Source organism: Sus scrofa, chromosome 17 (genome assembly GCF_054392235.1).
Source record: "Sus scrofa isolate SSC_HxYL_T2T_F1_AM1 chromosome 17, Sscrofa_HxYL_maternal_Yorkshire_Landrace_v2.0, whole genome shotgun sequence".
Classification (NCBI taxonomy): domain Eukaryota; kingdom Metazoa; phylum Chordata; class Mammalia; order Artiodactyla; family Suidae; genus Sus; species Sus scrofa.
Window position 1 is genome coordinate 47,517,397 of NC_139399.1, and position 27,801 is coordinate 47,545,197.

Below are 27,801 nucleotides of genomic sequence, written 5' to 3' on the forward strand. Positions count from 1 at the left end.
CGGAGGGGAGGAGAGGGGATCTGACGTCAGGGCGCGAGGTGCTTTCCAGCCGCGAGCTGTCAGGCCGAGTGTCAGGCCCGGCAGGTACGCGGCGCGCTCCCCCGGCGCCCCCCGCCCTCTGCCGGGACGCCCGGGACCCAGCCCCAGGCCGCGTGGACGGAAAAGCCGCTGGGAAAAGTCAGTGCGGGGCGCAGGAGCGGGGGCAGATGGGGGCGGGGGGCGCGCGGTCAACTTGGAAAGTTTTTTTTCTCGGCCGAGCGGGGGAGGGGGCGTCGTCCTAGCGCGTGCGGTTGTGGGTGTGTGAGCTCTGGTGTGTTTGTGAGTCCCGACTGCGGTGTGTTGGCGGGGCCCGTTGAGGGGTTGTCCCACCCCCCTGGAGGAAGTTGGCTCGGGGCCCTTTTGGGGGACCCAGCTCCCTAGGATCCTACCCGGGGAGAGGGCCGCCCCGGCCCCGGGCCGGGGTGAACGCACGGGGGGGGCGGGTTTGTTTGGTTTCAAAAGTGCACGTTGCTAACCGCCGGCAGTCCCCCCCAACCCCCCGCCGCGGCTGAGCCGGGGAGGGGCCCCCCGAGAGTGACAGCTGCGGGTGGGGGCAGCGGGAAGGTCCCGGAGCTGGTGGGGGGGGCGGGAGCCCGCTCGAGTTCCCCTTTCCTTTGGAACAAAGGAAAGTCTGTTTCTGAGGCATCTGTCACTCCCAGGCGGGCCAAGGAAACGGGGCGCGTGGGGCCGGCTACCCGAAGAAAGTTTATGCGTGCCGGGACCCTCGGACAGGCGAAGCGTGTGCCGAGCCTCCCGCGGGGGAAACGCGCAGTCTCCGGGGCAGGGGGCGGCCAACATGGAGTCTGGGCGCAGGGTTGGGGGGGGCGGTGCGGAGGTGGGAGCCCAGCCCCCTCCCCTCCCCCTCCGGGCCGAGTTCGGAGCACAAAGCCGAGCGCGCAGGCTCGGCCGGCCCCGCGCCCCGAAGAGTCAGCCAGCGCCGTGTGGCGGGGGAAGGGGGTGGGAACCAAACTTTTTCCTGCCCCGGGACAGACACGTGAGTTTTCTTTCTTCCAGAGCCCCCGCCCCAGAGGGATTTCTGGCCCGCGGGGCAACTGAAGCTCCGAGACGGATGCGGGGTGGGGGACTGAGGTGTGCTGGCGCCCCGAGCGCAGGCCGATTCTCGGCCGCCCAGGGAGCCATGTGCTCCAGGTCGGGTCTGGGCCGCGGGGGAGGCTGCGCGCTTTGTGTGAACTGCTGGGAATGCAGCGTGAGTGCTTGGCCCGGGGGAGTGTCGACGGAGCTGGGGGAGTTGTCAGAAAGTTCGTGCCGGAGTGGCTGCAGGTCGGTGCTGTGGCTGGCCAGTTAGGGTTAAAAACTGATCACTGGTGTGATGTCGTCTGGAGTTTTGTCAGTCTGAGAGATTGTGGGTGGGTTGGAGTTATTGGGTGGACGGATATCCAGGAATTGGTTGTATGGTACCAATTCCACAAAGGAAAAGTTGTTCCTTTTAGATGTGGGACTTGTAAACTGTATCTGGTGCATCTATTGGTGAAAGTCCTGGGGGTTCCAGAGGCCAAGCGAGGGGTTGGTACCAGTTATCTGAGTGCTGTTAGAGAGTTGTCTGCTTTAAGTGTGAGGCTGGATGTGAGTGTGGGGTGTGTATGTGGGGAGCCTCCTGAATTGGGATTTGTAAACTTTCGGCTGTATTTGTCGGTGAATATCATGGCTGGGGTGCAGGACACTGGTGGAGAGGTCTGTGTAGACTGAGGGGTCATCTCCAGGGGCCATCCACTGGAACCCTGCAGACTGGGACTTGACTGGCAGCCAGGGTGGAATTTGCACAGATAACCTTGAGTAAACTTCTCACAGCCTGCCAGGGCTGCATCCTGCCTGAGCCCAGATCCCAACTACCCTGGACAGCTAAACCTCGGAAACCTAATCTCAGAAAGCAGCCAGCTGTTGGTGCACTCTGAGGAGTGGCACCTCTAACCAATGCCTGTCTCACCTCTAGGTGGCCTGGCTGGGAGGGTAGACCCTTCCCTAGAAAGCCTGGCCAGGCCAGCCCAGATATCTGGGCTCAGGCCCAAGTGGAGGAAACAAAACCTGGGAGATGCCAGAGTCTGTTGGCCCAGCCTGCTAGGGTGCTGTTAAAAGGCCAAGGAGGGAGGAGCCTTGAGATTCTGGCATCAGCTTATCCTGGAACTTTTGGTTTTAAAATGTAAATCTCTTTGGCGTGTGTGAACAAGAAGTTTGTAGGGGGGATGAGTTGTGTCTAGGGAAACACCTTTCCTTCAGTTGACAGATGAAGAAGAGGCTCAAACCCAGAAAGGGAAGGATGCTTGCCCAAGGTCACACAGCCAAGTTGGCGGAACCAGAGCCCAGCCTGACTCCTTTATCTGGATTTTTCTCTTTTTTTTTTTGGTCTTTTTAGGGCTGCACCTGAGGCATATGGAGGTTCCCAGGCTAGGGGTCCAATCGGAACTGCAGCCACTGGCCTACACCACAGCCACAGCAACTTGGGACCTGAGCTGTGTCTTCAACCTACACCACAGCTCACGGCAATACTGGATCCTTAACCCACTGAGCGAGGCCAGGGATCGAACCTTTGTCCTCATGGATACTAGTTGGATTCATTTTCGCTGAGCCACGAGGGGAACACCTATCTGCATTTTTTTTGAGGAACTGAGTCCTAGGATCAGGCCAGGGGCTACATGACAAAGGAGAATGTCTCAGACACATCCAGTGGGATGACTTAACATCTCTGCAGGGTACACAGTAGGTACACAGTAAATGTTACATGGACTGCTGTAGGACTGTGGAGATTAATAGTGTCTCTAGACTCCTCACTGGATCCTGGGAAACAAGATGGTATGGGTGGGTGGGGGGAGCTATCTTGGTCAAACCCTACTTCCATACCATATCCTAGAGGTGATTTCTTTTCCCCCCCATAACAGCCTTATAATTCGCATACTATACAACTTACCCATGTAAAGCAGACAAATCAATGGTTCTTAGTATATTCACAACTATGCAACCATCACCAGTCAATTTTAGAACATTTTTTATCACCTGGAAAAGAAACTGTATACCCCATTAGCTGTCACTCTTCTAGCTCCCTCCAGCCCATTCTGGACATTTCATAAAAATGGAATCATATTTGTTTTTGTGACTTGCTTCTTTCACTTAGCATAATATTTGCAAGGTTCATTGGTACTGTAGCATTTTTATGGCTGAATAATATTCCACTCTATTATGAATAAACCATATTTTGTTTATCTCTTCATCCGTTGGAGGACACTTGGGTTGTCTCCACCTTTTGACCGTTATAAATAATGTTACTATAAACTTTTTTTTTTTAAGGGCCACGCCTGCAACATATGGAGGTTCCCAGGCTAGGGGTCTAATCAGAGCTGTAGCCGCTGGCCTACGCCACAGCCACAGCAATGCCACATCCAAGCCGCGTCTGCGACCTACACCACAGCTCATGGCAGTGCCGGATCCTTGATTCACTGAGTGAGGCCAGGAATCAAACCCACAACGTCAAAGTTCCTAGTCGAATTCGTTTCCACTGGGCCTCGACAAGAACTCCTAAACATTTTTGCACAAGGTTTTGTGTGGACCTGGGTTTTTATTTCTCTTGGATAGCTAGCTACCTTAGGAATGAAATTACTTGGTCACCTGGTAACTCAGTTTAATAGCAGTAGTATCTTGGGTGACTTTCTTAATCTTGCTGGCCCTTGGTTTTTCTCATCTATAAAATGATAATGACAGCAGTGTCTCCCTTACAAGGGCACTGTGAGGCCCGAGTGAGATAATAAATGTGAAGTGCTCAGTACAGAGCATGGAAAACAGGCCTCAGTGGTAGCTATAATTATTTCTAGTCTGGTACTGCTTATTCATGATCTGCCACTTATTTCAGTAGTTATCTATCAGCCCTATGAAAGAGGCCTTTTGGACTCATCCTTCTCCCTTGCCCAGGCTTTGGTATGGCCTGAGACTTTGAATTGCCATTACCCTGTTTCTGGTGTTCCAGGCTCTGATAGTGATGTACGAGACTAGGAAAAGGGTTACAGGCAACACATGGTAATAATGTCCCCATGCCCTTTGTCACCTGTTTCAGGCTTGCCCGAGGTCCAGCCTAGCCCCTAGACATCATGTCAGACAGTGATTTGGGTGAGGATGAAGGCCTCCTCTCCCTGGCAGGCAAGAGGAAGCGCAGAGGGAACCTACCGAAGGAGTCAGTGAAGATCCTCCGGGACTGGCTGTACTTGCACCGCTATAACGCGTATCCCTCAGAGCAGGAGAAGCTGAGCCTTTCTGGACAGACCAACCTGTCAGTGCTGCAGGTAAGGAGGAGGTAGCAGGAGACCTACCTGAGTTCTAGTCCTTCCACAGCCCTGCCACTGACTCAGCTGTGTGGTCTTGGGCCAGTCACCTCCCCTCTCCTGCCCTCAGTGTCTTCTTGGGCCAGAGGAGAATACCCATCTTCTCTATTTCAAGGGAAAACAGGTGCATGAAGTCATTGCCACTGGATTTCAGGTTTTGGAGAGTTCTGAAGAGGCAAGGAATTGTTATTAACATCTAGGTGTCATCATTAACACTGGAGGTTGTGAGAGGGTGAGAAGGCATTGAGTGTCTTGGATTTGGCTTTCAGCCCCAAATGAGTTGGAATCACAATTAAGGGCAGAAGTCAGCACCTCTGCGTTCAAAACCCCCTTCTGCCACACAGGACTTGTGAACCGCATCTTGATTTCCCATCTGTAAAGTGGGGCTAGACTGCCTGACTGAACTTTGGTGAGGAATAGACTCAGAACTGGATGTGAAAGTGCTCTATAAATCACAGACGTGAACATGTACAAAAGACCATGTTATCCACTTTTTGTCAGAGTCCGAGGTGTTAGCTCCTTTGAATTGCCCCAATTGCTGACCTACAGGTGTTCTGTGTTTTCATGGTGCTGAGGTAAGACCCCCAGGACTACCAGCTCTAGCTTGGACCTCAGTCTAGCAGAGGCCCACTCCCCACCCTTGCTGCCTCCCTTTTCACCTCTTCTTCCCTGGCCGGTTGCTCCAGTCCATGGCGTCCCTCCCTCTTTCCCTTACCCTGCTCTAAACCTCCCACGTCTCCCAGCTGGTATCCCTCTTCCATGAAGCCTCACAGTGAGTACTCAGCCCTCAGAACTCCCAGCACCTTTATACTCACTGGACAGTGGTTAATCGGAGTCTGTCTGTGAGAAAGGTTCTAGAGTTACCCTGACTTAGATCCCATCTTCTCCCCAACAGGAAGTCTGGACCTTGGCCAAGTCATTGCCTCCTTTCTTGAGCTTCATGTTTCCTCATCTGAAAAAGGGAGATAATTTTAGCACTTCCATAGCTGGTATGGGTGGGGGGTAGGTACTGAAAAGGATGCAAGGCTCACTGGGAGGTGTTTGTCACAGAGTAGGCACTTCTGTTCTCCTATCACCCACATCTCTGCTAGATCCAAGGTCTTGCCTAGCAGTTCCTAACACCTCACAGCCAAGCGCCCAGCTCCATGCTGGGCAGAGTTGGGATCCCAGAGAGGATCCAGACACATTCCTAATCTCAGGGAGCATCTAGTCTAGGATAGGAAAGGGGGGGAAGACCTGTCTACCAATGTTGGCAAAAAGTGACCACTGCTGGGACAGATGGCAGCAGAGACCCAGGGCAGGGCTTCTGAGCAGGCCTGGAGCTTCAAAAGGCCTCCCAGAAAAGGTGGGCTTGAACCAAAGGATCTGGAACAGCACAGGCCCAAGACTGGTGCCTCAGAGCCAGGATTACCTCGAGGGGCGGCCTTTTTGCTAGTCTGCCTGACTCCAGCCTAGTTTTTCCTGTCTCTGAGGCCCTTGAAATCCCTAGGCCTCTGGGCCTTCTCCTTTGCTTCCTTGACCTTTCTGAGCCTGGCTTATTCTTTTAAGCATTTTCTCATGAAAGCATTCTCTGACTGCCCAGAGTTGAGGCCACTACTGTGTATTCCTGTGTGTGCTGTCAAGCCACTTGTCACAACATAATGAAATTACTTTTTGTCAGGGACACTGTTTCTCAAGACTGAGTAGTATACTGCCTCTTTTTAAAGAAAATATTTTTCATGGATCTGCCTCCCTCAACATGTTGACTTAAATAATTTTTATCACATGACTTAAGCATGTACAGACATAAAACTGGGTCAAAAAAAAATCTTTTCTTTTGCTCTTATACACAACTATAAAATAACTAAAGTTTTCCAAGGTAAATAAATGTAAAACCAGTGAGATTCCATCTAACTGCATTATGTCAAATGGTGGATGGTGTTTTGTTGACTGCACTGTGGTGTGTAGTAAGACAGAGGCACTGGCCCTGGAGTTGAGCAAGTCTGGTTGCCTGAGGCCATGGCCCTCCTGCTTGGGACCGAAATGGAAACACAAAACCAAAACATTCTTGTGGGGAACCAGGGGGCCCCTAGGACAGTATATCCCCAGATCCCACGTACAGAAATGTAGGTCTGGGGCAATGATTAGCTGCTAGAGATAGGAAGGGTGGTGGGATCCTGGCTTCCCCTGGTGGGAGGGGTTCCAGTGGTGGCCGCGCTGCTCTAGAGCTGTGCTGAGTTACAGAGCCGTGGGGACCATCTGGCACTCCTCGACGGAAACTACCATGAATCCTAAGCATGGCCAGCCGTACATCTCTGCTTGAAGGTTTCATGGGTAATTTCTCCAAACTGGGTCCTTCCGTTTCTGAGGGGTTCCCTGACAGCCCTTTCTCAGCTCTCATAGTTTCCTATATACATTTACCTCTTAATTTATTTCTGGGATGTGGATTCTTTCTTACATGGTCCAACCTGTCATCATCTGGCACTTCCCTACTTAAAACAGTGGCTTCTGCCAACCTGTTGACATTATCTGTCCCTGTCGGCATATCTGGCTTCATCCCTCGCCCCCCCCCCATATTCCTACCACACCACCTCTCACCCCCCCATACTCCTGCCACACCCATGGATACCCGAGACCACTTTGCTCCCACCCCTGACCTCTAGAGGAGCTGTGCGCTCCCACAGCACCTGGATTGCATTTGTACTTACCTGATTGCATTTGTACTTACCTGATTGCTCTTCAGATCACACTTAACTCCAGAGGCCTAGTCTTATTTTTCACCTTATCCTAAGTGTCTGCTCAGTGTCAGGTATCTGATAGGTGCTTGGTAAATGCTGAAGTGAAAGAAAATGAGGAAAAAGGTGTTAGAAATGTCAGTTGGCAGGACCTCTGAAGTGAGGAAATGCAGTGGCTCCTCAGTCAGGAAAGTTTGGTTTAAATCCCTGGAGGTATCTCTTTTTCCGGTATTTAATTTTTTAAATTTCCATTGCTTATTAAGAACGTTTGCAAATACCTGCAAAAATAAGAGAATATTATAATGCACCCCTAGCACCAATCACCTGGCTCCGACGAGCGTCAACCTTTTGCCAAGCTTGTTTTCTCTCTCCCGGGGACGTCCCTTTTGATTGTCTCCTTTAACAGGCCCAGGAGCGATCTCATTAGCAAGTCAATGAGTCATTTAACTAACTGGTTTGCTGGTACTTGCCTGGGGCTAGGCAGTTGGGAGAGTAAAACAAAAAAAGTCATTTGTGAAGGATTTTCACAGGTCCCCGTGACTTGGTTGCTGTGGTTTCTAAGCGTTCTTAGGGGCTGCCTGTTGGGGGGGGAAGCTGGAGGGGCAGGGAGGGTTCCTGCCCATTTCTTCACTGTGTAGTCTTGATTGGGGGTGTGCTCTGTCCAGACCCAGTGCTGTGTGCTGGAAACACAACAGAACGGGCACTATCCCGTCTGGGGAAGGGAAGACTATTTAAAGGATGAAGAATTCGGTAATTATTACTGATGTGGTGTCAGCTGGGGTGCTCTGGTAGGTTGCCTGTGAATGGAATCCTGACAGGTTTGAAGCCATGGGGCGGTGAAGGGCCGAAGTCCCTCTGGGACTTGCGAGGGTCAGGAAAGGAGCCTGATGCAGAAGCTGAGGTGGCCTGCTCGGCCCTGCCCTCACTGAACCTTTATCATTCGCAGCTGCTCTCCTTGCTCTGGCTCCAAAGCTGGCTGCCTCCTGATTCTTCCCGCTGGCAACCTCTGCCCCCCCCCCCTTCAGCTGTGCATATTTTTTGAGCTTCTGTGTAAGCTTTTTTGCTTAAATAAAGGGCTTGTCCCACAAGCACAAGTTAAACCAACGGGTTAAACCATTTGTTCCTAAACTTCGGAGGCACAACTCCGGGGAGCTTGTTTAAAAACACACAGTCCTGACCCCACCACCTAGGAAGCAGATGAGAAATAATGGATTTTTTCTAAAATCACCCTCAAGGTGATTCTAGTACAGCCAGCTGCCTTGAGGAACACCTGGGTAGGGTGGTCACAACACAAATGGAGGGGCTGTGATGTTTGGGGAAGGTCTCTCCCTGTCCCCCCTCCCCTCTTTTGCTTCTGTCTTTCACAGTTGAAAAGACAATAAAATGAAAGCTCCAGTCCTCGTGGCCTTCATCAGCTCCCTAGTGCCCTCCCACTCTGATTTGCCATGGTGATTCCTCCCATGTCCTTTATCTCAGCCACTGATGTAAAAAAAAAAAAAAAAGTACTAACAGGGCAGTCTTTGAGAGAGGGCCCTGTGTCATGGTAGAGACAGGCTTCAGGGACCCAGCCTGTGTTTTGCCATATCAATAAAGAATTCACCTTGGCATTCTCCTGCCACCTCCCCAAGGACCTTGAGTTGGGGCAAGTCACAAGCTTTTTCCCTGACTTAGGCATGGGTCAGGCAGCTGGAAGAGGCTGCAGAAAATCTGCACGGCCCCTTATCACAGCTGGCGCTGGGGGTGCACTCAGGCCTTGAGGGCCCTTGCCCAGCTCCCCTCAGCCGTGCGTTTCTATCGACAAGAAGACAAAACAGACAGTAAGTAGGCTGCCAAGTTTTCTGCAGACCAGGGTGAGCATGTGGGAGAGTCTGTGTTGGGGGCGGAGTGTTTTTCTGCTGTTCTCGGAATTATAAGCCAAAATGGGAGGTGCAGCTGGAGGCTGGGTGCCCACACATCTGATAGTAAATGCCAGGCCCCCCTCCCCAAAACTGCTCTTCTAACAGAAACACGGGTCCCTACCCCACTTGCCCCAGGTCACATTTCCCTTTGCATCCTGGGGTTGGGGGGAGAGGTGCCCTGCGCTCCTGCAGCACAGGTAGCTGAGGAGGCAGCTGCAGGGTGGAGAGGGGAAGCATCTGAGCCAGAGGAAAAGGCCTCCAGCTGACGGCTGACTCTCTTCAGTCTTTTATCTTTACCTGACAGTGGTAGTTGCCTGGAACCAGGCTGTCTGGATCACATCCCAACCTTTGCACTTGTGACCTTGAGCAAGTCACTGAACCTCTGATCAGGGCCTCTGTTTCTTCAACAGTTCAGATAAAACGGAGATCATCACAGAACCTGTCTCATAGGCTGCTGAAGATGAAAAGAGTAGTTAGATGGGAAGTGTTCAGAAGAGCACCTGGTGTATTTTGTGTTGGACAAGTGTTTGCTTTTAGGACTATGATGATGACTTTAGCTGTCCATGGCAAACCAGAACGAGAACCGTAGTGGGGCCCCTGAAGCCAGAAGACCTGGGTTTGTATCCCAGCTCTGCACTCAGAGTCTGTGTGACTTGGGGAAAGTTCTTTCATCTCTTGGGTTCCAGGTCCCTCTGTAGTACATTGGGGACACTGCTTACTACCTTCCAGGCTTGTGTGCAGATTAAAAATAATGCAAGTGAGATAGCTGGCATGATACCTGGTATCAAAGGTCTTTGGTTCCTTCATCCACCCAGCTGTTTGGTCTTATTTTTCCTTTGGGGCTCCCCTGCACATCTAGCCAGGATTGAAGTGAGCAGCTCAACTAGTGTCTGCTGCTGCCTTTGCGTACACGGCTGTACTGAGAGGCCTGTGGACATAAAGAGGGGTAAATGAGAACCTCATAGGCAGAGTCCTTCCAGGGATGGAATGGAGGGCAAAAGAAGCCACAGGAAGGCTCTGGCTCTGCCCTGCCCAGGAGCTCTCCCAGCCTGACAGGACCTAGAGCCTAGTGTTGTCCTTGGGTCACCTGTGGAATAATAGGTACAGCTGCAGGCTGCTGGGCAAGGAGCCATGCCACCTCTAGGCACCAGCTCTTGTTATAGGTGGCTGTCCCTTTGGCTAGGTAGAGACGTAGAATCTGTGGGAAGATGGTACCCAAGGGCTTGCCCAGGTATGAGCCAAGAAAGGTGACGGGGTAGAAACAAACAGGAGCCAGAGGAGAGCTGGGCCTTTGATCCATTCAGCAAACATTAGAGGAATGTTAGGCATTGCTGCAGCCCACACAGTTCCCAACATCTCAGCACAGGGGAGGGCAGGGGGAGGGGGCTCCAGCCTTTTATTCCCTCTACAGCAGCTGCTTCATGCTCTGTATCTGTTGACAAACGAAGAGGAGAAAAAAGAACCAGGAGAAGGACTTAACGGTGTGAAAACTAGATCAAGCTACTGTTTAGGCCCTTTTGATAGTTTGCTGTTGTCCTCTCGCCTTGAGGGAACAGCCTTGCCTGCTTCTGTCCCTCAAACCAAACCCTTTCCCTGCTTCAGGACCTTGGCATTTGCTGTTCCCTCTATCTAGAACATTCTACCTTCAGCTTTCTGTGTGGGTGGTGGCTCTTTCATACTGGTTAGGTCTCAGCCTTCCCAGACCCCTTATCTACGGAAGTCTCTCTTATCTTTATATAATACCCTTTTATTCCTGTCTGTTTTCTTCCTGGTACTTGTTAGCGGTTATTCACTGTGTTCATTCATTGCCAGTCTCCACAACTGGGTGGACTGTATACTCCACAGGGCAGAATGCACATCTGTTTAATTCACAGAGACATCCCCAGCACAGAGAACTGGGCCTGGCACACAGTAAGCACTCACTAAATATTGAGTGAGCACAAAGCCTTGAAAGGGAGAGCAACAAGAAAGCGTGAAGTTCTAACTTGACCATTCTAGTGAATAAGAGCTGGGTTCCGGGGTCCTGTGATAGCCTGAGGGAAAGAGTAGGGGTTCTCTTGGAGTTCCCGTCGTGGCTCAGTGGAAACGAATCCAACTAGTATCCATGAGGATGCAGGTTTGATCTCTGGCTTCACTCATCGGGTTAAGGATCCAGCATTGCCATGAGCTGTGGTATAGGTCGCAGACACGGCTCAGATCTGGTTTGCTGTGGCTGTGGTATAGGCCGGTGGCTACAGCTCCAATTGGACTCCTAGCCTGGGGACTTCTATATGCCACAGATGCGGTCCTAAAAAGACCAAAAAAAAAAAAAAAAAAAGAGTAGGGGTTCTTCTTCTTCCACATCCAAAGGTCCAGGCTTGGGGATCCTTGGCTGGAGGTGGAATCCTGCCTGACTTCTCCAGGCTGAGCTTTATCTGTGTCCTTCAGTAAAATGGGAGTTGTCCAAACTTAGAGAGTGGATAAAACTATTAGAAGAAAGTTGCGTAGATGCGGTCCTCAGTAAATGGCAGCTATTGGTAAACCGTTCTCAGCAAAGGCTCCCAGAAAGATGCCTAAGTATGCGGATATCTATCATGCCGCACCCATGCCTAATTCCCAGTGCACTCCCACAGTCTCTAATGTTTTCTTTCCAGCTCCAGTGTTAGCAAGAAAATCATTAGGCAGCTTTCCCCCTGTGGCAGCTCCTCCAGTGGAGGGCAAGAGAGAGAAAGACTTGGAAAAAATGGTAAGGGGTTGTATTTGTCTATTTAAGGAAAAACAGGTTTTGTATTTGAGAGCTTATGCCAGCCATGTAGCCAAGAGACTGTTTTCTAGTCTAACCCATAATTGTTTTTAAATAATACCCAGGTGAGCTATTATAGGATTGGTCTTGTCGCATCTCCAGGCTGTTCAGAGTAAATGAGAGGGAAGGGTGTGAGCGGCTGATCTTTAGATGATCAGCAATGGTGCCATTAAGTCCCTTCTCTCGAGTGTGCAGAAACTCTTCACACTCTTCCTGAACAATTAGCTACCCTCATGGTATCATTCATTCAAGTATTAAGAGAAACTGCCAGGCCATAAGAGCAGCTATAGGTGAAGAGATGTGTTTTGAAGTCATTTCCTCTACTCTGGCCCTATCTCTAATGTCTTAAATCAGCCAAGACTGAAAGTAGGCATTCTCTAGGTGATGTGCAAAACGCATGGAGCCCCCCTTTTTTTTTCCTTCTGATGAGCAGTTTCACAAGGGCTGGAAAGACAGGCCATAACAGGGGAGGGTTTTAACACCCAGGCCCAGGAGTCTGGACCTGATCCTATAGGCAGTAGGAGACAAATGGCAATTTTCTAAAATAGGAGTAATAGTCGTTGCATGCTTAGAAAGAGAAGTGAGGAAAGAAAAAAAAAAGAAAGAGTGAGTGACAACCAGTGACCAGGCTGGACTGGCAAGCTGTAAAGCTGGGGGCTATTAAAACAAGTCCAGAGGAGTTCCCTGGTGGTTAAGGACCCGGCGTTATTACTGCTGTGGCTCAGGTCAGTGGTGTGGTACAGGTTCTATCCCTGGCCCAGGAATTTCTGTATGCCATGGGCGTGACCCAAAAAATAATAATGGGAGTTCCCATTGTGGCTCAGCAGGTTAAGTGTCTGGGGATGCAGGTTTGATCCCTGGCCTCACTCATTGGTTGAAGATGCAGCATTGCAACAAGTGCAACATAGGTTGCAGATGGGGCTCAGATCTAGCATTTCTTTGGTATAGGCCTTAGCTGCAGCTCCCATTCACCCTCTAGCCTGGGAATTTCCACATGCTGCAGGTTTGGCCATAAAAAGGAAAAAAAAAAGGTCATGATCATCGCCTACAAATCATCAAAATAAAAACCTATAAAATAGGAGTTCCTGTCGTGGCTCAGTGGTTAATGAATCTAACTAGGAACCTTGAGGTTGCGGATTCAATCCATGGCCTTGCTCTGTGGGTTAAGGATCCAGTGTTGCCATGAGCTGTCGTGTAGGTTGCAGACATGGCTCGGATCCCGTGTTGGTGTGGCTCTAGCGTAGGCTGGTGGCTACAGCTCCAATTAGATCCCTAGCCTGGAACCTCCGTATGCCACTAGTGCGGTCCTAGAAAAGACCAAAAAAAACTTACAAAATAATAAAAAACAAAGCATTCCTACTGTGGCACAACGGAATTGGCGGTGTCTGTGGAGCACTAGAATGCACATTCTATCTCCAGCTGGCACAATGGGTTAAGAATTTAGCATTGCCTCAGCTGCAGTATAGGTAGCAACTGCAGCTTGGGTCTGATTCCAGGAATTCCATATGCCATGGGCAGCCAAAAAAGGAAGAAAAAAAATAAAGTAAAATAAGACAGGGCCCAGACAGATATGGGACAGGGTGCTAGATATGTCTTGGCTTTAACAGGAAGAAATGTCATGCCTCATGTGTAGGTCCAAAACGACTGTTCAAATCAATCAGCCAGACAGGAATGGGGTCAAGGTTAATGGTAGCTTTCTCAGCAGTATTAGGAAAAAAATACTTAAGGATGTTGGTTGAATATACATTCAGCTGGAACCATGATCCTGGTTTTGCTTGGAAACAGTAACTTTTCTTGTGCCTGAGAGTCCTTTGGTGTCCTGGTGGCTCTTTCTCTGGGAAGACTTGACTCTAGGAACTTAGGAGTGATTCACCCTTGGCACCATCCCCTCTCTTCTCACATACCCATATTTGGTGGGTAACAGGTCCCACTATTTCCAGTTTCCCAAACAGATCAAACTCTTGTCATCTTCTCATTATCTCCCTTAACTTGAATTACTAACCTTTTGCTCTGCTTCCGCTCTGTTCCTCACATAGCAAGTCACTTCTTTGCTTAAAATCCTCCTATGGCTCCCCATCATCACCCTTAGAATAAAGAACCAGGTCCCCACCATCAGCAGTAACCTCTAGTTCCCGGTGAGTTCCATCCAGACAGGCCTGCCTTCTCTGAGCTCCTCATAGGCACTTTGCTGCCACCTGCCCCTGGGTCTTTTCAGAGGTTGCTCCCTCTAAGTCGAATGTTCTTCTCCCTCCTAACCTCCCACTGTAACCTCATTCTCAGCCTTTAGATCTCAACTTGCAAGCCATTTCCTCAGAGAATACTATCCTGAGTCCTGAAAGACTAGATTGGCTCTTCCCATCACTGTCTCAGCACCAACATACATCTTTTCCTCATTGGCTGGGTGATAGTTGCAATTTTATTTTCATCTATATGATTTATTCGTTAACTTCTCTCTTCTCAGAATAAATCTGAGGTCTGGGATCATGCCTGAAGTGTTTACTGTTGTGTTCCTAGGGCTGGAACCTAGGTGCTTTGTGGCTGGTTTTGATCAAGTAAATTGATCACAGTCTCTTACACTCATTCCAGATATGTAACTGGTTCATCAATGCCCGGCGGCGGCTTCTCCCAGACATGCTCCGGAAGGACGGCAAAGACCCCAACCAGTACACCATCTCCCGCCGTGGGGGTAAGGCCTCAGATGTGGCCCTCCCCCGGGGCGGCAGCCCCTCAGTGCTGGCTGTGTCTGTACCGGCCCCCACCAATGTGCTCTCCTTGTCTGTGTGCTCCGTGCCACTCCACTCGGGGCAGGGAGAAAAGCCAGCAGCCACGTTTCCACAAGGGGAGCCAGAGCCCCCCAAGTCCCTCGTGACCCCTGGTAGCACACTCACTCTGCTGACCAGGGCCGAAGCTGGAAGCCCCACGGGTGGACTTTTCAACACACCACCACCCACACCCCCAGAGCAGGACAAGGAGGACTTCAGCAGCTTCCAGCTGCTGGTGGAGGTGGCACTACAGAGGGCTGCTGAGATGGAGCTCCAGAAGCAGCAGGACCCGCCGCCCCCATTACTACGCACTCCCATGTCCTTAGTCTCTGAAAACCCCAAGTAGGCATCTGCCACAGGGGTGCTTGAGCCAGCTGTCCTAGGCTTCCGTTTTGGTTCCATTTCCTACAGAGGGTTTCCTTTGGATCACTGCCAAATGTCGGGATCATCTCCTCTGTCCAGAGGTCTTCGGCAGGAAGACGCCAGCTGGTGTCACTGCACTGTGATGGGACCTCTCCTCTGCTGACTCCGCTGTTTCTCCAGCCTCCTCAGTGATGAGCCCAAGAGATTGGAGACAGGCATGGTGCTGCTGCTGTTTCTTCAGAGAACCCCCCTGGGACATCTTTGTTCCAGCCTGCTTTCCTGGGCTGGGCACAGGGAACCTACCACGTTCAGACCTACGCTGGGTCCAAGTTGCCTCTGACAAGGCCTCTTTGTTAAGCCAGGTGTGGACATTCCAAGTTCGTAAGTGTGAACGAAAGAAAAAAGGAACCCAGCAGATGTAACAGAACTGACTCCAGTTGAATGTTTAGGTTTTCGCTAAACTTTGTGTTTATTTTTCCCCTTTGCTGTGGTTTGCATTAACGGGAGTAGTTAGCCCAGGTGTGGGGAGTGAGAGTACGTTGTGTGATGGAGTCTGATGAACTGGGAATAATCCAACACTGCAATTGGTGATTGTCTTACAAGAAAGTATTTTCATTTGGGGGACCAGCCATATCTCTGCAAAATTCCATGGTTGTTTTATTGTTGGTTTGGTTTACCAAAAAATACTGTATGGGCTTTGGCTTATCTCTGTCATGCAGAAAAGGGGATAAAGCCACAGCCAGTGAGAGGGTCCAACAAAGAATCTGACCAAACCTTCTAAGTGCAGAGCAGAGAAGGATGTTAAAAACAGAGAAGTGGTTTTGGGGGGGGGGTTGTTTTTTTTTGTTTTTGTTTTTGTTTTTGTTTTTTGGGGGGTTTTTTTGGTTTGTTTTTACTGTAGTGGGGGTAGGGGTAGGGAGGTAAGCTAGATTGCGGCAGTGGGGTGGTTTTTTCTTTCTCTTTAATTGTTTTCCCCTTCTTTATCCTTCAGAGCTTCACCCCCCAGCCTGAGTTTTTAATTCCTTCTAGGAACTTGGATTACTGGGGCAAGAATGTTTAAAGCTCCCTATAGCTCCTACTTGGAGAGAAGTGAGCCATCTACTGGTCAGGAAGCCCTTTTAGCGGACTCACACAGGCAGCGTTCCCCACGATGGTGGGAGGAAACTATTCCTGGAGGAAGCATGGAATAGTACCCCAGCTGCCTGGGGAACTGCCCTGAGGCTGGAAATCGGTTCTGAAGCTTGTTCGCTGTGTCTTTGTGTTGCACGTTTCTTTAAAGTCGAGTGGCAGAAGCCCCTGCCCTGTACTTCACAGTGAAACAGATCACACTTAGTCTTACTCTCCTCCCTCCTCCCCAGTTTTTACTTTGCTGTTTCATTGCTGACAGCATTCAACAGCAGTACACCCCATCTTTAGTATATCCTAAGAAACACTAATCCTAGGTTATTAGCTGAAAAATTTTTGTTCTGAGTAACATTGTTACTGGGTCAAAAGACAGGTCAGGAACCCTAGCCTGTAGTTTCCTAAAGTTGCCAGGTTAGGCACGGGGAGAGTTCGTGGGTGTTGGCTGAGCCTGGCTGGGAGAAGGGCAGCAGTGTGAGTTCTGTCCTTTCTGGGATGACCCCTGAAGGCTTCAAGGGGGCTCCCCAACTCCTGAGTAGCTTGGCCCGTTCATTGCTGTGGGAATGGGGATTGGGTGGTTAAGACAGGGAGTGTTGCTCTCTATTAGTGGGCAAGTTCTCCGGGCTCTCTCCTTTGCTCCCATGCCCTCCCTGTGCCCTCTCCTTGCATGCCCCGGGAGGATCAGGGATCCTCACCCTCCTGAGGCCCAGCCGGGGAAGAATCAACATGGCAGCTTCAAAATCAGTTGAAGCTACTGCTTGCCCAGCCTCTTCCACCCCACCCGTGTCTGTGAGCCCAGGTCTGGTGTGACTGCTACAAGTCCCCTACTTGAAGCAGGGGGACCCTGGAAGTGTATTGGGCTGGGGTGGGATCTTCCCTTCCCACAGTGCACTGAGCAGTGGAGGTGGTAAGGGGTGAGGGAGCCATGCTGCTGAATTCTGGTTGGCATTCCCCCCTTGTACGAGATGGGGAGGCTGGCAGTGGGCCAGCCTCTGCTCTGTTTGGTTGTGAGATAAACCTGGAGGAGAAGCACAGTTACCCGTTGAATTATTTGAGCAAAGAACTACTGTAAATAACTTTTGTTCTTGTCTTTTGTCAAATAAAGTTGTTTTTTTGTTTTTGTTTTTCAAAGCAGAAAGACTGATGCACTGTGACCTGGGCCCAGCCTGGAGACAGGATAACTGTTGAGTTCTTACCCTACCTTACCTTTCACCCTCCCTCTAGTAGCTGCTTAGAAGTGTCGTGTACTCCCCGTTTCCTTGGTCTCAACCCATCCCATGTCATCCTCATCACAGTGTGCAGGGGTCATATGTATCCCAAGCTGGACCAGTCTTCCCTGGGGTCAGAGGTCAAGCTTTGGGGTTGCTCAGTGGTGAGGGAACTTGAGCTGGCAGCTTCGTCCTCCCCCTCTCCCAGCGAGGCAAGAGCATGACCACAATATGAAGCCAGCACAGAAGGAAGCAGAGGTGCTGCGTGGATACCCTGGTCATGTCTGAAACCAGTGCCATCTCTGGACTTCCCTGTTATGTAAGCTAGTAAATTCCCTTTTGCTTAAGCTAGCTGTGGGTTGCATTTCTGTCATAATGAAATGACTAAACATTGTCACTGCAACCCAAACATCTTTTAATTTTTGTATACATTCATGAAAGAAATGAGGTGCCCTTCTCATAGGTAAAGAAACAGAATTTTAAGTTACTTGCCTGAACCTACACAGCCAGGACTAAGTGCGATATTAATTCAAGTCTGTCTCGCTTTACGGTCACCCTGAGGTCTGTCCCTCTCACACAAACTAGTGATGGGCAGTTCACGACCTACTGGCATCCAGCTCTCTAACATGGTTTGGGCTGAGTACTAGGAGTTTCTTCCACTGAACCAAATCAGGTTTCTTCCTGATTTCTCCCCAGAACACCCAGATAGAGGATATTGATTTTCCCACAGGTCACTCATCCTTTTGGAATTTGGAGATGGAGCCTCCCTGCTTAAGTTCCCCAGATTAAAGTGCCCCAACTTCCTTAGCCATTCATCCAAGGTCCTGGTTTTCCCATTTCCCTCTGTCAGTGTCAAGCTGGACACTGGGGCTTGGCAGAATATGAACATGCTGGAAGGGCTCTTCAGAATAAGTTTAATACTCATTTTACATCTGGAAAATGAATATTAATATTTCCCTAAATGTTCCTAAAGGGGGAAGTAATTTGGATGGTTCAGCTGCCTCAGGAGAGATGGCTTCTTACAGATGCTTTTCAAGGAACTGAAAGTAAAAGTGTCTTCTGTATTAGGCTTCAGACTGATGAGCTGTGGAGTGAGCAAGCACTCTAGATAATGAAAGCTAACGGAAAATGTAGCTAGGGCCCCTCCTCTGAAGCCTAAGAACATTATATAAGGACATCTACCTTGCTTCTAACACTCTGATTTAGGAAAGAGCTTTTAAAGGCATTTGTGCTCCCTCATCTTGAATATCTGCTGTTGAGTTGACTGTATCACCTGACTCTGTGCTCCTGTTCTTCACAAGGGGGCTGTGATGATGCTTCAAGTCCTTGGATATCAGTGTAAACCTAGACCCTGTGTCCAACAGTAAAGGAAAAAAAGTAAAAGTGGCAGTGATGGGGGGTAGGGGGATACTGCCTTTAGACTGATGCTCAAGGAAGGCCTCTTCCTTTCCACTGTTTTTGAAAGTGGTCATTTCTCCACAGATCCCGGCCTCACAGACCCACTGGGAAACTTCCCCAACTTAGCCTCATGAATAAGAATCTCTAGGGTAGGATTCAGGCTTTTGGATTTCTTTTTTTCTTTCTTTTTTTTTTTTTTTTTTTTTTTTTTTTTGCCCCATACCTGCAGCATATGGAAATTCCTGGGCCAGAGATCAAATCTGAGCTGTAGCTGTGGCAACACCAGATCCTTTTAACCCACTGTGCCAGGCCTGGGATGGAACCCACGTGTCAGCAGTGACCCAAGCCAAGCCACCACAGAGACAACACTGGATCCTTAACCCACTGCCCTACTGCAGGACGCTGGAATTTTAAAAGTACACTTGAGTTTAGAAGCTGCAAATGTGCAAGCTTTCAGAGGGAAGGGGCCAAGTATACCACCGTGAGGCTCTAACCTCATGATGTTAGCCATTGGACCTAGAAAATAAGGTCTGGAACTGAGGAGAGATGTGTAAATAATAATCTCATCACTGCTCTCAACATTACTAGTTTGTTTCCAAAGCACCAGATCCAAGCCTGGCTACAAATTCTGGCTCTGTCACTTACTATTAGCTGTTGTGCCCATGGGTAAGTCAGTTTACCACTGGAAACTCAAGTTTCCTCATCAATAAAATGGGAATAGTAATATTCACCTCTTAGAGGAGGATGAAAATAGGATAATCCATATGTTACTGTTCCTATCTGGCCTCAGCATAGTGTTGAGAATAAAACAGAACTGTCAAAATAACTTGCCAATACCACACAGCTTTCAAGCAGCAGAACTGGGACTGGCTACCCAGAGAAGTAGTTCTCAAGCATCAGACCTTACCCCCAGGGAGTCCAGGAATTTGCACGTTTTACTGATGCCATAAAAGATACTCCTGCTATTGCTCCAGGGTCCTGATTGTTTATAATCAGGACACTGACTTATCCCCAAAAAACTGCTGGGTTGGGAAGACAGCTTCTTATCTTTCAAGGTTACAAGATGAGAAGAAGAAGGGTACCACCAAGTAGTGCCCTCAAACCATCTGACTTCCTTTGGCCCCTAAGAGACTAGTGGCCTGAAGGTGAGGTGTAGCCTTTCTGAGACTGTCATTTTAATTACAGAAGTAGAACACATTCACTGTGGAAAATTTTTAAATAAAAGTATACAGGAATCCCCTTGCTCCACCCCACCATGGTTTCAATTTTCAGTTTCAGTTACTCACTATCAACCTCAGTCCAAAAATATTAACTGTAAAATTCCAGAAATAAACAGTTCATAAATTTTATTTATTTTTAGCTTTATTTCTTTCTCTTTTGTCTTTTGAGGGCTGTACCCATGGCATATGGAGGTTCCCAGGCTAGGGGTCTCATCGGAGCTGCAGCTGCCAGCCTACACCACAGCCACAGCAACGCCAGATCCGAGCCGGGTCTGCGACCTACACCACAGCTCACGGTAATGCCGGATCCTTAACCCACTGAGTGAAGCCAGGGATTGAACCCGCAACCTCATGGTTCCTAGTTGGATTCATTTCCGCTGTGCCATGACAGGAACTCCGACAAGTCATAAATTTTAAATTGCATGCTGTGCTAAGAAGCATAATGAAATCTCCCACCCTCCAGGCCAGGGATGTAAGTCATCCCTTTTTTTCAATTTATCTGTACTGTATATGCTTCAGCCCTGCCTGCTAGTCACTCAGGAGTTGATCTATTTTCAGATCAACTGTCACTGTACTTCAGTGCTTGTGTTCAAGTAACTCTCTTACTTATTAACAGCCCCAAAGTGCAAGCATAGTGATGCTGGCAATTCAGATATTCTCTGACCGTGCCTAATTTGTAATCATAGATGTGTACACATAGAAAAAGCATGGTATACATAGGGTTCGCTATTATCCCTGGATTCAGGCCTCCACTGGGACTCTTGTAACATATACCCTGTAAATAGGGAGGGACTACTGTAAAGGGAAAGAAGTTTTCTCTACTTTTGGAGAAAAACAAATGTATGTAAATCATTTAGCAAAGCTGGCACCTGGTGAGGGCTTGCTCGGTAAGCACTAGTAAACTATTTCTTGTAGGCAAAAGGAAAAGAGGACCAGGATATAAACTCAAACCTCTACTTCACAACCTGGGCTCTTAACACAGCTCCTGGTTTCTTCACCCCACCCTCGGGCTCCGGTCTTCTGTGATTCCACCTATTATCTGTCTGGGGCCATAATCTTACCCCTCAGAGCGCACCTTCCTCCAGACACCTTTCCAAGCAGCTGGCAGAGGTATAGAGGTGTTCAACCGGGAGGACCCCCTCAGCCCGAAGACTGAGACCATGTGTGTACCTGGTGCTAAAAAGCCCCAACATCACAAAGGCAAAACTACTCCAACTTCCAAATCTATCTCTCCCACTTCCAAATCTGACTCTTCATCAATTCTTTTCCATTGTAGGCCACCCAGGACGTTTATTTTAACCATATGGATGCACTGGGTTTCAGCCAGATTCACCACTTCCTAAGGTTTAAGGGAAGCTTTGGGTGAAAGCAGAAAAGGAACAAGTCTCAGTCCCATGAAACCTTCCAGGCAAGGGCTTTCCACGCTGCCAGCTTGGCTTTGTCTGCTCCTAGAAAGCTAGAAGGAGGAATGCAGATGAGGTTTCAGATGCCTGTTCAATCTCCCAACTTCGCTGTGTGACCTTGGGCTGAACTGCACCCTCTAAGCACCCTTCCAAATAGAACTTTCTGTGACAACCCCCTCTCCTTCCTTGTAAACACAAACTTAATGAATCTCAAAGTTAAGGTCAGAGCTTCAAAATATAACATGACATATAGAGAACTCTTTGGGGGGTAAGAAATAAAGTTATCTATATGCAGATAGTATGATTGGATATATAGGAAGTGCTTAAGGTTCTACAAAAAAAAGACAGCTGAATAAGTGGATTGAGCAAAGTTGCAGGATACAAAACTCAACTCTGTTTCTACAGTGAACTGTCCGAAAAAGAAATTAAGAAAACATTCTAGGAGTTCTCTTGTGGCACTGAGGGTTAAGGATCTATCATTGTCACTGCAGCAGCTTGGATCACTGCTGTGGCATGGGTTTGATCCTGGCCTGGGAACTTCCATATGGCATGGGCATGGCCAAAAAAAGAAAAAAAGAAAACAATTCCTCTTACGATAGCATCAAAAAGAATAAAATTCCGAGCCAGGTCTGCAACCTACGCCACAGCTCATGGCAACACTCAAAGACCTAAACATAAGAGTTAACAATATAAAACACTTAAAACATAGAAAAACTTGATGACACTGGACTAGGGAATGACTTGAATGTGACACCAAAGGCACAGGAAACAACAAAAAATGATACGAATTGCACTTCATTAAAATTTAAAACTTGTGTGTATCAAAGGACACTGTCAACAAAACGGCAACCACAGAATGGAAGAAGATACTTGCAAATTACAAACATGTTAAGGGATTGGTATCTAGAATATATACACAACTCCTAAAATTCAACAACCAAAAACCCCAAAACCCTAGACTCAAAAATGGGCAAAGGTCTAGAATAGACATTTTTCCAAAGGAGATAAATGCAAGTGGTAAACAAGCATATGAAAAGATGCTCAACATCACTAATCATTAGGGAAATGCAAATCAAAACCTCAATAAGCTACCACTTCACACCTATTAGGCTGGCTGTTTAAAAAACAAAATTAAAAAAAAAAAATGACTTCCCTAGTGGCTCAGGGGGTTAAGAATCCAATGTTGTCACTGCTGCAACTAGGGTCACTGCTGTGGCAAGGGTTTGATCCCTGGCCTGGGAACAACAACAAAAAGCACCGCAAGACAGAAAACAAGTGTTGATGAGGATGTGGTGAAATTGGAATGCCTGTGGAACTGTTGGTGGAAATGTAAAAATGGTGCAGCCACTATGGAAAACAGTATGGCTGATCCTCAAAAGATTAAAAAAAGTATTATCATACAATCCAGCAATTCTACTCTATCTACTTTTGGTATATACCCAAAAGAATTGAAAGCACGGTCATGAACAGATATCTGTACACCCATGTTCACTGTAGCATTATTTACAATAGTAAAAAGGTAGAAGCAGCCCAAGTGTCCCTTAACAGATGAATGGGTAAATAAAATATATATACTGTGGCATTTAACAAAGTTATTATTCAGCCTTAAAAAGGAAGGAAATTCTGACATGCTATGACAGATGAACCTTGAAGATGGTATGCTAAGTGAAATAAACCAATTAGAAAAAGACACTGTGATTACACTCTTATGAGGTACTTAGTCAAATTCAGAGACAGAAAGTAAAATGGTGATTTCCAGGTGCTAAGGGTAGAGCAGAATGGGGAGTTAATAGTTTGATGGGTACCAAGTTTCAGCTTTGTAAGATGAAAGGCTTCTGAAAACGGATAGCAGTGATGGCCAAAGTAAATGTACTTCACTGTTTCACAGAACTATACACTTAAAAGAGTTAATTTTGTTTGTATATTTTATAGCAATTAAAATTACTTTTTTAAGTTTTAAAAAAGAATTAACTCAGTTTTATTCCTCTTTTCTCCATCTTTAGTGCCCCCATCAAATTTCATCTGGATAACCTTTTTTTTCTTTTCAGGGCTGCACCTACATGTGGCATATGGAAGTTTCCAGGCTAGGGGTCAAAGGGGAGTTTCAGCTGCCAACCTACCACCACAGCAACAGCAATGCCAGATTTGAGCCATATCTTTGACCTAGATCATAGCTCATGGCAACACTGGATCCTTAACCCACTGAGTGAGGCCAGGGATCGAACCCATATCCTCATGGATACTAGTCGTGTTCTTAAGCTGCTGAGCCACAATGGGAACTCCTCACCTGGATAATTTTAACAGCCTTTAAATTAGTCTCCCATTCTGATCTAGTCCTCCAAATAGCAGTCAGCACAGTGATCTTGCCAAGATGCAAACCTGAAACATGAAGTGTTCCCTGCTCAAATCCTTTCTGGGGCTTCCTGTATCCTTGAGATAAAAACAAATTCTCCATGACCATATCAAAGAAGACATGGAATAATAAAATACTGGTGTGGATGTGGAGCAAAGGGAATCCTTGTGCTCTGTTGGGATTGTACAGTCACTATGGAAACAGTATAGAGGATTCTGAAAAAACTAAAAAATAGAACTACCATATGATCCAACAATTCCACTTCTGAGAATATACCCAAAGGAAATGAAAATACTAACTTGAAAAGAAAAAGAAAAAAAAAAGATATCTGACCCCCATGTTCATAGCAGCATTATGCACAATAGCCAAGACATGTAAACAACCCAAGCGTCCATCAATGGATGAATGGTTAAAGAAGTTGTGAGATACATATACACAAACACACGCACACATGAATATCATTCAGCCATAAAAAAGAGAACACCCTACCATTTTCAACAGTATAGATGGACCCTGAAGGCATTATGCTAAGTGAAATAAATCAGACAAAAACAAATACTGTATGATCTCACTTGTATGTAGACTCTTTCTTTGGAACTCATAGAAAAACAGATCAGACTTGTAGAGGCAGAGGGGAGAGGAAGAGGGAGATGGAGAAAGGTGGTCAAAAGATACAAACTTCCATCATAAAATAAGTAAGTACTAGGTATGTAACATATAACACGATAATTATATAATACTGCCATACAATATTTGGGACAGAGTAAATCTTTTTTTTTTTTGGTCTTTTTGCCTTTTCTAGGGCCGCTCCCGCGCATATGGAGGTTCCCAGGCTAGGGGTCTAATTGGAGCTGTAGACGCCGGCCTACGCCAGAGCCACAGCAATGCAGGATTCGAGCCGCATCTGCAAACTACACCACAGCTCATGGCAACGTGGGATCCTTAACCCACTGAGCAAGGCCAGGGACCAAATTCACAACCTCACGGCTCCTAGTTGGATTCGTTAACCACTGCGGCACGACGGGAACTCCTAGGACAGAGTAAATCTAAGCATTCTTATCACAGGAGAATTTTTTTCCTTTTTAATATTCTTCTTTCATTTTTACTGTCTCTACCTGAGAAGATGGATGTTAGCTGATCCTACTAGGGTAATCATTGCATGATATATGTAAATCAAACCATCTTGCTGTAGACTTTAAACTTACACAGTGATGTACATCAATTATTTTTCAACAAAACTGTAAAAACATTATTCAACATGATTTCCCCCCTCCTTCCCCAACTTGTGGCTTTATTCCTCACCATTAACTGATATGGTTTCATCTCCTCTAATGCTCTCTTCCCTTCCCCTCCTTCTTCCTCTTTTTTTTTTTTTTCCTTTTAGGGGAGCGTCCTCAGCATACAGAAGTTCCCAGGCTAGGGGTTGAATCAGAGCTACAGCAGCCAGCCTGCACCACAGCCACAGCAACTTGGGATCCAAGCCTCATCTGTGACCTATACCACAGCAACGCCAGTTCCTTAACCCATGGAGCAAGGCCAGGGATCGAACCTATATCCTCATGGATTCTAGTTGGGTTCATCATTGCTGAACCACAATGGGAACTTCCTTTCTCTTCTTTTTTTTTTTCTTTTTGTCTTTTTAGGGCCACACCCTTGGCATATGGAGGTTCCCAGGCTAGGGGTCGAATTGGAGCTGTAGCTGCTAGCCTATGTCAGAGGCACAGCAATGCCGGATCCAAGTCGTATCTTCGACCTACACCACAGCTCACAGCAACACCAGTTCCTTAACCCATGGAGCAAGGCCAGGAATCGAACCCTCAACCTCATGGTTCCTAGTTGGATTCATTTCTGCTGCGCTATGACGCAAACTCCATCCCTTCCTCTTCTTAACTCCTACTCTTCCCCTCAGAGTTCAGTCTTCCCTATTCCCCCAGATCAGATTCCCTGTTACAAACTTTTACCACCGGATCTCACTTGTATGAGTTTTTAGCAGACTAAAAAACTTACCTTTTCTGTCTTTGACCCAGGCTAAGTATTCTTCCAATATTCTATGATAGAATGATCAGTCTGTCTCCAACACTGCATGCCAGCAGGGAGTCTGTAAAACAGGTACGTGGCTTTTGTTTTTTGTAAAATAGGTTTTACACCAATGGTGCGCATCCAAACTGGGGTGAGCTGGTTAGGCTTTACTATAGTTTTGCATATGAGGGAAACTGGTTCAGAAGGTGGAGGGCTGATAAGAACAAGATCCATGTGAAAGTTAGGCTAAAGTTGTGTACCCATGTCAGGTGTATGGCTGTCCTACCAGGTCCAGACAGAGTAGTGTCTGTTGCAGTGTGTATCATCTTTGGGATCCAGCTCCATTCTATTGAAACAGGATCTTAGGATTGGATTGTGGTAGAAAACAACAGCTTATTCTGAAAAAGCTTCCTAGGAGATTCTGTTGTTTACCCAAGGTGGAGAACTACGTGTGAATGTTGACAGGTATGCAAAGGATGTCCTGACCTTAGTGATATTCTTTAAGACTTAAAGCCTAAAAATAAAATAAAATAAAATAAAACAGAACAAGAGTTCCCGTTGTGGTGCAGCAGAAACGAATTGGACTGGAAACCATGAGGTTTCGGGTTCCATCCCTGGCCTTGCTAAGTGGGTAAAGGATCCAGCACGGTGCAGGTTGCAGATGAGGCTCAGATCCCAAGTTGCTGTGGTATAGGCTGGCAGCCGTAGCTCCTACTCAACCCCCAGCCTGGGAACCTCCATATGCCTTGGGTGCAGCCCTAAAAAGAAAAAAAAAAAAAAAAAAATCTAAGGTTGAGAATGCAGATTTTAGAGTTCCCGCTGTGATGCAGTGAGTTAAGAATCCCACTGCAGTGGCTAGGGTCGCTGCAGAGGTTCAAGTTTGATTCCTGGTCCAGCACAGTGGGTTAAAGGATCTGTCCTTTGCCACAGCTGAAGCTCAAGTCGCAGCTGCAGTTCAGTTTCAATCCCTGGCCCTCAAACTTCCAAATGCTGCGGGTCTGGCCCTAAAAAGAAATAAACAAAAAACCACAAAAAGGGTACATGTGCAGATTTTGAAGTCAGACAGACCCAGATATTAGTTGAGCAAGTTACTTTGATTCTATATACCCACCTCACTGGAATGAAGTGCCTTGTTACACAGCACAGCAAGCATGGCACCACCTGGTGGACTTATTGAAATGCCGATTGTGAGCTCTGCCCCAGAATTTCCAATTAGTAGGTCCGGGATGGAGTCTGAGAATGTTTTGCTTTATTTTGTTTTCCTTCATTTTGGGCTGCACCCACAGCATATGGAAGTTCCTGGGTTAGGGGTTGAATCAGAGCTGCAGAAGCCGGCCACAGCCACAGTCACACTGAATCCGAGCCACATCTGTGACCTATGCCTGAATTTGCAGCAAGGACGGACCTTCAACCCACAGAGCGAGGCCAAGAATCCAACTCACATCCTTCTAGGCACTGGTAGGGTTCTTAACCCGCTGAGCCAAGACGGGAACTCTGAGGTCTGATAATTTGAATCTCTAATCAAGTTCCCAGGCGATGCAGCTGCTGCTGCTCCAGAAAAACACTTTGTGAACATCTAACCAAGTCCATAGCGAGGACACAGTAGATGAATACTCAAATATGCTGATACCTAATAAAATACTCTTTCCACTTGCTCCTCTGCAGCTGGTTCCAACATGCTATACACAGTTTCAGAAAATCACTTCCCCTCTTTGGATCTCAAGGCATACATTTGCCAAAAGACGGTCCAAAAGAGGGTGCTGGCATGAGGAGACCCCAACTTATTACAGAAAAATTTCTGAGTTAACTTCCCGAACAAAGTCCTATAGGACTTGCACGGTTAGGAGGGGAAAAAAGCAAGGGCTTAAATCCAGAAAAGCAATTTGTGGCTCCAGGGAAGTAAGGTTTGGGCTCTAAAAAGCGCCTTGGGGAATGAAGGGCTGCGTTCTGTCCTGCTGCTCCTGGGGTCAAGCTAAAGTGGATTGGGTGAGCCTCATGTCCAATCTCCGCTTTCGCCTCAGACGCCATTCCTCCGTCTCCATAGCGCCTCCTTGCGCTCGTGTCGCCGTCCCCACCAAGAGTGTCCCTTCCTTCTCCCTCTACCGCGCTGCTGGCGGAAATTTGTCATGACTGCCGCGCGTAGGGCGCTTGCGCCGAAGCGATAGCCCCTCCTCTTTCGCTCTACGGCTGCGCGG

General features: G+C 47.8%; 1 protein-coding gene and 1 long non-coding RNA gene across 9 annotated transcripts; one reads left to right on the forward strand and one right to left on the reverse strand.

The window, feature by feature from the left end:
- Positions 1-28: 28 nt before the first annotated feature.
- TGIF2 (TGFB induced factor homeobox 2) lies at positions 29-17,143 on the forward strand. 8 transcript variants are annotated; one of them, XM_085003857.1, is made up of 4 exons: positions 29-177; positions 4,100-4,325; positions 14,345-14,444; positions 14,932-17,143. In XM_085003857.1, exons 2-4 carry the CDS (start codon positions 4,134-4,136, stop codon positions 15,024-15,026), a joined length of 387 nt encoding a protein of 128 aa, XP_084859983.1. In that variant the 5' UTR covers positions 29-177; positions 4,100-4,133; the 3' UTR covers positions 15,027-17,143. The 8 variants fall into 8 exon arrangements, with proteins under 8 accessions (XP_084859983.1, XP_084859985.1, XP_020933556.1 ...); XM_085003859.1 differs by having other exon boundaries at positions 29-84; XM_085003860.1 differs by lacking the exon at positions 29-177 and adding an exon at positions 938-1,320.
- LOC110257439 (uncharacterized) lies at positions 6,772-27,784 on the reverse strand. The gene is made up of 5 exons (XR_014832291.1): positions 26,718-27,784; positions 25,595-25,685; positions 9,755-9,904; positions 9,274-9,430; positions 6,772-7,177 (listed from the first exon to the last, which is right to left on the reverse strand). It is a non-coding gene; the product is annotated as an uncharacterized LOC110257439 (long non-coding RNA).
- Between the last annotated feature and the right edge of the window lie 17 nt (positions 27,785-27,801).